Raw genomic sequence first — 10107 nt, 5'->3', positions numbered from 1 at the left:
TTTTTTTTGTGCAAACAGCTTGAAAAAAAAATCGTTTTTCTGTTTTCTGCTCGTATGAAAGTTTGCACATTTGTTGCTGGAAATGGACTAGAAACATTACCCTAAACTGTTTTGATGTTTTAAAGCTTGTTTTAGATGGTGTAATGTTTATGCTAATCCATTTACAATGGCAATTATTAAAATTACAAGTTTTTTTTAAGTGTAATTTTCGATTCTTGAAAGTGTTCATATTCATGTTCTTGAACTTATGAAGATTAGATGATCATAGGAATTGTTTGTAACCTTCATGGTAGTTTAATTCATGATCATAATGTGTTTTAATGGAGTCCATAACTTGTCCTCAAGTTATGGAAAACCAAAAGTCTCACTTTTATTAAAGCCATTAAAAGAACACAAGAGTTATAAAAATGAAGAGTCTTCATTTTTATTACTCAATTAATTCATAAGTTATAAGAAATGAAAAGTTTTGGAAGTTTACAAAACTTGCCCTCAAGTTTTGGAACATGTAAAGTCTTGATTAAAACTTTAGTTCCAACCCTTAGAATTTTAAAAGTTAAAATTCAACCCTTATACTTTATAATATTATAAGTTACTAATATATATATGTATAACAACTAGTCGTCTTACCGCTAGTACGCCTCATTCACGAAGCCGGTCTATAAGGGGGGTATAAGGTTGTTGCCTATAAAATGGCAACTTAATGGGTGTCCACTCTCACCCACCGCTTCCTTGATCGGTGGAGGGTCGTTAGCCGAACGGGTAAGACAAGGACTTATAAATTCTCATTAAAAGTATGATGAATATTATAAAGTAACTAAATGCTTTTATTAAATTCCCAATCTTAGTTACTTTAGGAAAATGTGAATAAGGTGCTAATCCATGAAATTACACTTTACACTTTGTTTAAGTCGTTGGTGGAGCGTGTGTGGTTAACCGACACACTAACTTGGACTTAACAAGGTAGGTAAAGGGTGACTTAAGGTTTACCATAGCATCGGTGGAGCGTGTGTGGTTTACCGGCACATCGATTGAGTGATAAACCTTGAGGATACCAAGTGATTTACATGGTTACTTCACACCTCGTTTTGTGATCCTCGGTATCCCAGTCACAAAACTTGGAGGGCACACTCGAGATTGAAACATGCCTTTGAAAAGTTCATTGAATCTCAAAAGAATCTAGGAATTTCTAAGAACCAATTAAAAACCTAATATTTATATTTCGTTTTTCATGGTGGAAATTGGTGAATCGTCATTCACCTACCTTTCAAATATGTTATAGCTTGGATTACGGCATACCTCTTCTAAGTTATAATATATTGTGATTGGATCCTAGCCTTAATATTACATTTGGGTGTTTTATTAAGGACTCTCTTAATATCTAAACTAATCTTGTTCTCTTCTTTCAGATGTCTTCAAACAATGCTGCTTCTGGCTCTAATCCTAATGGCTCCTTTACCCTTATGAACTTGTGTGGGAAAGACACTTTTGATGGATCCAACTTCAATGAATGGATCAGAAACATCAGGATGATTACCCGCTACGAGGACAAAGAATATGACCTTGACAAGGAGCTTAAGGAGATTGATGAGACCACTGCAACTCCCCAGGAGATCGCTGACTTCCGGGCACATGAAAGGGATGCTACAAAAGTGGCATGCATCATGTTGGCCACCATGACAACGGAACTCCAAAAGTCCTATGAGGACTTCTACCTTTTTGAAATGCACGAAGATCTGATGGAAAGATACCATCAAAGTGCACGACAAGAGAGGTATGAAATCATATGCTCTATCATAACAACCATGATGAAGGACGGGGAATCCGTCACGAGCCACATGCAGAAAATGCAAAGGTATGTGGATCGGTTGCTGAAGCTTAATGTGAACTTCCCTGAGGAGCTTGCAATAGATATCATTTTGCACTCCTTACCATCGTGCTATGATCAATTCCGCATGACATATCACATGAATAAGGAAGAGGTCACACTCAACAAACTTCAGGGACTCCTCAAGACCGCAGAAACAGGTCTTAAGGGTAAGTCGGTTGTTAACACTCCTACTCCAAACTCCGCCCCGGTTTTGGCAATCGGGAAAGGTAGAGGGAAGAAGAGGAAGAGCTCTTCGAAGGGTACCAAGGCTAGGACCCTTGATGGCTCTTCTTCAAGTGGAACCAAGAAAGGTTTTGTCACTCCGTCTTCTAACCCTAAAGAGGCTGAATGCTTCTATTGCCATGAAAAGTCACATTGGAAGCGGAACTGCCCAAAGTACCAACAAAATGTGAAGGATGGGAAAGTTAAACCCAACCATGCAGGTATTTACACTATCTTATCTAATAACTCACCCCATTCTAACTCTTGGGTCCTTGATACCGGTTGTGGTATTCATATCTGTTCTGATTTGCAGGGACTAAGAAGAAGTGAGAATGTGGAGCATGGAAGAATAAACTTAATCATGGGGAATAGGAAAGCTTTACCTGTCACCAAGATTGGAGTTTATACTTTATCGCTAAGTAGTGGGTTTAGTTTAGATTTGAATAAATGTTGTTATTCGCCAGAAATGGCAAGAAATATTATTTCCTTTCATGCATTGTATAAACAAGGTTTCACCTTTTCATTTGATAATGAAGTTGGTTCGATTAATGCTTTCTTTAATAATGTTCTTTATTTTAAAGCATTACCTTGTGATGGTGTGTATAAAACTGTATCTGTGGTTGATAACTTAGGAAATAATGTATTGTGTATTGATTCTGTTAATGATAATAACTTGGATAAAGCATCATTATGGCATTGTCGTCTTGGACATATAAGCAAGAAACGCATAGGCCAACTCCAAAAGGATGGAGTATTGGAGTCATTTGACCTAAAGTCAGATGATAGTTGCGAATCATGCTTACTTGGAAAAATAACAAAGTCACCCTTCACAGGTTCTTGTGAGAGGGGTGAAGGTTTGTTGGATCTTATACACACGGATGTGTGTGGGCCCTTCAAACATGCCACAAGGGATGCTAATCGTTATTATTTGACTTTTACTGATGATTACAGTAGATATGGATATGTCTACTTAATCAAGCATAAGTCAGAGACTTTTGAGAGGTTTAAAGAGTTTAAACAGGAACTCGAGAATCAATTGGGCAGGAACATTAAGATGCTTCGATCCGATCGAGGTGGTGAGTATCTTAGTTCAGAGTTCCTCGACTATCTTAGGGATTGTGGGATTGTCTCACAATTGACACCTCCCAGGACACCGCAGTTGAATGGTGTAGCTGAGAGGCGTAATCGAACCTTGTTGGATATGGTTCGTTCCATGATGAGTCGAGCTTCGCCACCAATCTCATTTTGGGGGTATGCCTTAGAGACTGCCGCCCATATCCTTAATCTAGTTCCCACAAAGAAAGTTGACAAAACTCCTCATGAGATGTGGACTGGTAAAGTACCCAAACTAGACCACATTAATATTTGGGGTTGCGAGGCTTTCGTGAGACGCGAGACTCATGATAAGCTCGAACCTCGAATTGAGAGGTATATTTTCATCGGCTACCCACATAAATCCTTTGGTTACCTCTTCTACAGACCTAGTGAGAATGTGGTCTTTGTAGCTAGGAGGGCTTTCTTTCGAGAGAGAGAGTTCATAAGCCAAGGAGACAGTGGGAGGCAAGTTGACCTTGAAGAAATTCAAGAGTCAAGTGGTGAAGGAACTTCAAACCCTAGCACTCAACTTGAGGAGGAAACTTCTGTTGAGCCAATTGACAAGTCTGTACCTCTGAGGCGTTCCACAACGGTTAGGAATGCACCTGAGCATTACTATGGATTCCATATTACTGCGGAAGGTGATACACTTATCAGTGATGAGACACTGATAGGTCTGGATGAACCTAACAGTTACGCGGAAGCCATGGCAGGCCCTGAGTCAGCCAAGTGGAAAGAGGCAATGGACAGCGAGATACAGTCCATGTATGACAATCAAGTTTGGAACTTGGTTGAGAATGTACCAGGTCGTAAGACTGTAGGGTGCAAATGGATCTTCAAGAAGAAGACCGACATGGATGGTAATGTACACACTTATAAGGCACGACTGGTTGCAAAGGGTTTCTCACAAACTCCGGGAGTTGATTATGATGAGACCTTTTCTCCAGTGGCCAAGATTAAGTCTATTAGGGTTCTGTTAGCCATAGCTGCATTTCATGACTATGAAATATGGCAAATGGATGTCAAAACCGCTTTCCTTAATGGAAAGTTGGCTGAAGATGTTTACATGAGCCAGCCAGAGGGTTTTGTCAATACAGAGTACCCTAATAGAGTGTGTAAGCTTGAGAAATCCATTTATGGGTTAAAGCAAGCACCTCGCAGATGGAATCTTTGCTTTGATGAGAAAGTCAAGGAATTTGGCTTTTCTAGGAGTGAAGATGAATCTTGTGTATATGTCAAGGCTAGTGGGAGTATAGTTAGCTTTTTGGTATTGTATGTGGATGACATACTACTCATAGGAAATGACATCCCAACTCTGCAGGAAGTTAAGTCCTGGCTTGGGAAGTGTTTCTCTATGAAGGACCTAGGAGAAGCTGCCTATATTCTAGGGATAAGGATCTTGAGAGACCGGAGTAAAAGACTAATTGGACTTAGTCAGAGTACTTACTTGGATAAGGTGTTGAAGAGATTCGGCATGCAGGACTCCAAGAAAGGAGAGTTACCCATCCAGAGTAACGCCAGATTGAGTAAGACACAAAGCCCTAGTACTGAGGCTGAGATAGCAGAAATGAGTCGAATACCTTATGCTTCGGCTGTAGGATCGATCATGTATGCTATGACGTGTACTCGACCTGATGTAGCCTTTGCTTTGAGCATGGTTAGCTGGTATCAGGGGAACCCTGGCAAGGCACACTGGACTGCGGTAAAGAATATCCTCAAGTACCTACGGAGGACTAAGGACTGGGTCCTTACCCTCGGTGGGAGTGAAGACTTGAGAGTTGTAGGGTATAGTGATGCTAGCTTTCAGACTGATAGGGATAATTTCCGCTCTCAGTCAGGCTGGGTCTTTACCTTAAATGGAGGAGCAATTTCTTGGAAGAGTTCCAAGCAAGAGACAGTGGCTGATTCAACTTGCAAATCAGAGTATATAGCAGCTAGCGAGGCAGTAAAGGAGGCAGTATGGCTGAAGAACTTCATTGGAGACCTTGGAGTTGTACCAGCTATTAAAGAGCCAATGGAAATTTTCTGTGATGTGAAAGTGCAGTTGCCTTAGCCAAGGAACCAAGGGATCACGGGAGATCCAGACACATCGACAGAAAATACCATTTCATCAGACATCGAATAGAATAAGGACTCCTCGTGGTAAAGAGGGTATCATCGGATGAGAATCCAGCAGATCCCCTCACGAAGGGACTGACTCGGGTTAAGCATCTCCAACATGCTCGGAGCATAGGGCTGAAGGATGATATTAGATTTAGTAGTTAGATAACCTTGAAATTTGTAAAGTGTAATTGACATTAGATGATGAATAAAAGGTGTTTTATTTATGAGTAAAGTGTTGCTATCTCTTGTCGATCGTTTACTATATTTCTTTTGCATGTTTTGACTTCCAGAATAATTATGTTTGGTATATCATATTATTCGAACCTCCACAGTCGGTCATATGTCGGAAGTAGGTATGAATCAAGACTGTCATGATTGGTTGCAGAGGTCTAAGTTGTTGGACATGGCTACAACACTCATGAGTGCTCATAAGTTCTGAGCATTGGACTCAACCCACGCTCACTGGAATCACTTCATGGAATTTATCTCGAGTGATCGTGAGACGGTAATATCATATAAGTCTTCAAACCTAGAGATATGATTTGTTACTTATGAGTTGGTTATGCATTGATTGTACGTTAACGCATTGGTAACTTGATGTTATAAAACGTGCTTTTGTGTATAATTCAATGAGTGGTAGAACAAACATATGAGTCGAAGTTTATCTGTTCCTTCTTGGATTAGAAGCTGATATCTGGGCCCCTCGATGATTTTGTTTTGACCTATGTACCGGGCCCGGTCAGAACTAAGTTGATGTGTTCAATTAAGTTCTTTGTCAAACAAATCGGAAATCGGGAAACAAACTGCTGGACACAAAGTAAGACACTATTCCATGTATTTGTCCGGCTGATATCTAGAACAGAGGATTATATGATCACTTATCTTAAATGGCGTATCATCATCTTCTCAGTTCCGAGAGACCTTGAAAGAGCTACGATTGTCGATCGGTTCCTGAAGTATTGCAGTTATAGTTATTAGACTTATCCAAGTGGGAGACTGTTGGATAAGGTGTCTAAGTCCATAACTATTTCTGGTATGTACTTGACCCGACCCGGCATGGTCCATTTGGGTTGCATGGCACCATGCAATTGGATAAACTAAAATGAGAGAAATAACACTTATGGTTTATTAATATATTATAAGTTCTAATATATTAATAATATTATTTAATTAGTTTGATCAAGAATTAATTTAGAATTAATTAAGTGATCAAAAGATAACTAATTAAATATATGGGTAGATTATGTAAATCTTCCATATCTTATATAGTGGGCTAAGAGGCTCCATGGATTATCAAGTTGGGTTCCACCCATAGGATGCTCCATGGATGCTCCATGGGAGTTACAAACCCATGGGTCATGGAAATGAAGAGTCATGACACATTAGGGTTTACATGGTGTAACCCTAGATGTGTCAACACTATATAAGAAACCCATTCTCCACCATAATAGGCTACACTAAGAAACAAGAGGGCTAGAGCCGATTTTGCAAGTGTAAGATTCTCTCAAAGTTTACTCCTTTGCATTTGGTGTTGTGTGAAGCATTTGAGGCATCACACTTGGGGTGCTAGGCTCACAAGGTTTCAAGGATCATAATCAACAACAAAGTAAGTTATTCTATCTTTCATTCAAGTTAAAAATGTTCCCCATGTATGCTAGATAGGAATATAACCTTGGAATTTCAACTTTGCATGATAATTAGACAAACATAGATCCAAGGTTATTAGGGTTGCATGTACACTTAGGAAGTGTTAGAATGCTCAAAACCCATCAACACAGAGTGTATATCGACACAGGGAGTTCAGCAGATATAATCTATGAGAACTGTTTCCGGCTCTTCCCGGATCGATGGAAAGACAACCTGAGACCCACGGCGGGGCGGCTGGTCGGATTCACCGGCCATAGCCTGTGGCCGCTGGGCACGATTCACCTTCCCCTAACAATCACTAGCCACGATAAGCAACGAAAGAAGACGGTCCTGATCGACTTCGTGGTCATCCGATATTCGGCAGAGCACAACATCATCTTGGGTAGAACGGCCCTCCTAAAGCTAGGAGTGGTCCCGTCGTCTATGCATGGAATCTTGAAATCCGACACTTCGGCAGGTCCAGCCACGGTACTCGCCACCCCTCCCAGAGAATTGCAGTGCTTTAGGGTAATGAAGCCAGCAGAGATGACTAAAGAAACAAAAAAGCCACGACGAGATCCGGCAAAAGGAAAAGAAGTAATCAACGAAGAATACCCTGATCAGCCGGTCAGCATTGGTCATAACCTCCCAGGTCACGTGAGGGAGGCAGTAGTCGGCCTACTCAAGCGATACAAACACATATTTGCATGGGCTCCCACAGACATGGTGGGGGTAGATAGGAAGGTCATTGAGCATAAGCTGGAAATCAAGCCAGGGACAAAGGAAGTGAAGCAGAAGAGAAGGGTCCAAGGAGGGGACCGCAACAGGGCAATGAATGCAGAGGTGGCTAAGTTGGCGGAGGCCGGAATAGTAAGGGAAGCAGTTTTCCCAACCTGGATCGCTAATCCAGGTATGGTGCGCAAGCAGGACGGGTCATGGCGTATGTGTATTGACTTCTCAGACTTGAACAAAGCATGTCCCATGGACTGCTACCCCCTCCCGGAGATCGACCAGAAGGTGGAATCACTGGAAGGGTTCAAGCTGAAGTGTTTCCTAGATGCATATAAGGGGTATCATCAGATTCTGATGAGCGAGCAGGACGAAGAGAAAACAGCTTTCTACGTGGATCATGGCACCTTTTGTTACACCAAGATGCCCTTTGGTTTGAAGAACGCGGGTGCCACGTACCAGCGCTTGGTCGACTCGATCTTCGCCGAGCAAATTGGGAGGAATATCGAGGTGTATGTCGACGATATGGTGATTAAGAGCTCCCATGAAAACAAAATGTTGCAGGACATCAAGGAGACTTTTCGTACACTAGAAAGAGTCAAAATGAAATTGAATCCGACCAAGTGCACATTAGGGGTAGAAGAAGGACAGTTCTTGGGATACTATGTTACCAAATAGGGCATCCAGCCTAGCCCAGTTAAAGTGGACGACTTTATGGAGACACCACCCCCAGGCACTCTCAGGGACGCACAGGGTTTGAATGGGAAGCTCACAGATCTGAGTAGATTCATCTCGAAATCCGCGGACAAGGCCATGCCGCTATTTCATACATTGAAGGGTTGCATTGAAAAGAACAACTTTCAATGGACAGCCGCGGCAGAAGAAGCGCTCCAGAAGATTAAAGAAGCAATACACAAGCTACCTACACTGGCCATCCCCGTCCTGGGGGAAACATTGCAAATGTACCTCTCGACCTCAAACGAGGCGATATCCTCGGTGTTGACCATAGAAAGGGAAGGAGAGCAGAAGTCGGTATATTTCGTGAGTAGGGCATTACAGGGTCCTGAAATCAACTACCCCACCCTGGAAAAATTGGTCCTGACACTCATTTACGCGGCGCGACGTTTGAGGCGCTACTTCCAGGCGCACCAAATAGAGGTGCTAACAAATTGCCCGATCAAACAGATATTGCTCAAACCACAAACATCGGGCCAGCTAGCAAAGTGGGCGATCGAGCTGGGGGAGCATGATATAAGCTATCGTACAAGGACAAGCATTAAGGGACAAGCACTGGCTGATTTCTTGCTCGAGATTCCAGATGAAGGAAACTTAGCCAAGAACGGAATCTGGGCGGTAGAGGAGGTCCCAGCCAACGATCGCTCGTGGACGCTATATACCGATGGGGCGTCCAGCAGGGAAGGCTCGGGTGCCGGCTTAATCTTGACTAGCCCAGAAGGAGAGGAGGTGACCTACGCTCTTCGGTTCGACTTTCACACTTCGAACAACGAGGCGGAGTACGAAGCCTTGCTCGCAGGGTTGCGCTTAGCCAAGCAAATGGGGGCGAAGGCTGTGACAGCCCTAACAGATTCAAGGTTAGCCGCCAACCAAATTAACGGAAGTTTTGAGGCAAGAGATAAGAGAATGGAGAGATATGTGAGAATGGTCAGACAACTGATCCAGTCCTTCAGAAGGTTCACGATCAAGCAAATACCTCGAAGCGAGAATAAAAGGGCAGACGCCTTAAACAAGTTGGCATCCACGTGTTTCGATCATCTATCGAAGAAGGTTTTAGTAGAAGTACTCAGGGAAAGAAGCATAGATGACCAGCAGGTGAATACCTTGACAACTACCAGGCCTACATGGATGACACCATTTATGGAATATTTGCAAAGGGGAGTGTTACTAGACGACCACAGCGAAGCCAGGAAGATACGAATAAAGGCGCCCTCATATGCATTGATAAACGGGGAGTTGTACCGAAAAGGGTTCGCGGCACCATGGTTGAAATGCGTAGATCAGGTTAGAAGGATGGAGGCGCTACAGGAGGCGTATGCAGGTCAGGCAGGCGCGCACGAGGGAGCCAGGGCTTTAACGGGTAAAGTGCTCCGGATGGGGATATTTTGGCCCACTGTACACCAAGACGCGCTGGGAGTGACCAGGAAGTGTGGGGAATGCCAGTCTTACGCTCCAGTCCAAGCAAACCCGCCAGTACCACTGCAGAACATATCCAGCGCATAGCCATTCTACCAATGGGGCATAGACATTGTAGGCCCATTCCCGGAGGCACCTGGAAAGCTGAAGTACATGGTGGTAGCGGTAGACTACTTCACAAAGTGGATTGAAGCAGAACCGCTAGCGTGTATATCAGGAAGACACATGATAAAGTTTGTATGGAAAAATATCATGACAAGGTTTGGAACACCTAAGGTGCTCGTCAGTGACAATGGCCTACAATTTGCTGAAAA

General features: G+C 42.8%; 1 protein-coding gene across 1 annotated transcript; it reads left to right on the top strand.

Annotated features, from left to right (window-relative positions):
* The first annotated feature begins 8356 nt into the window (after positions 1-8356).
* On the top strand, positions 8357-9880 carry LOC145163338 (uncharacterized). Its single transcript, XM_079082176.1, has one exon. It carries the CDS (start codon positions 8357-8359, stop codon positions 9878-9880), a length of 1524 nt encoding a protein of 507 aa, XP_078938302.1.
* Positions 9881-10107: the final 227 nt, after the last annotated feature.

The sequence above is a fragment of the Lactuca virosa genome, chromosome 3, assembly GCF_052849685.1.
Source record: "Lactuca virosa cultivar CGN04683 chromosome 3, Lactuca_virosa_CGN04683_v6, whole genome shotgun sequence".
Lineage (NCBI taxonomy): Eukaryota > Viridiplantae > Streptophyta > Magnoliopsida > Asterales > Asteraceae > Lactuca > Lactuca virosa.
Note: the sequence above shows the minus strand (reverse complement) of the source record. Positions and strands in the feature narration are given on the sequence as shown.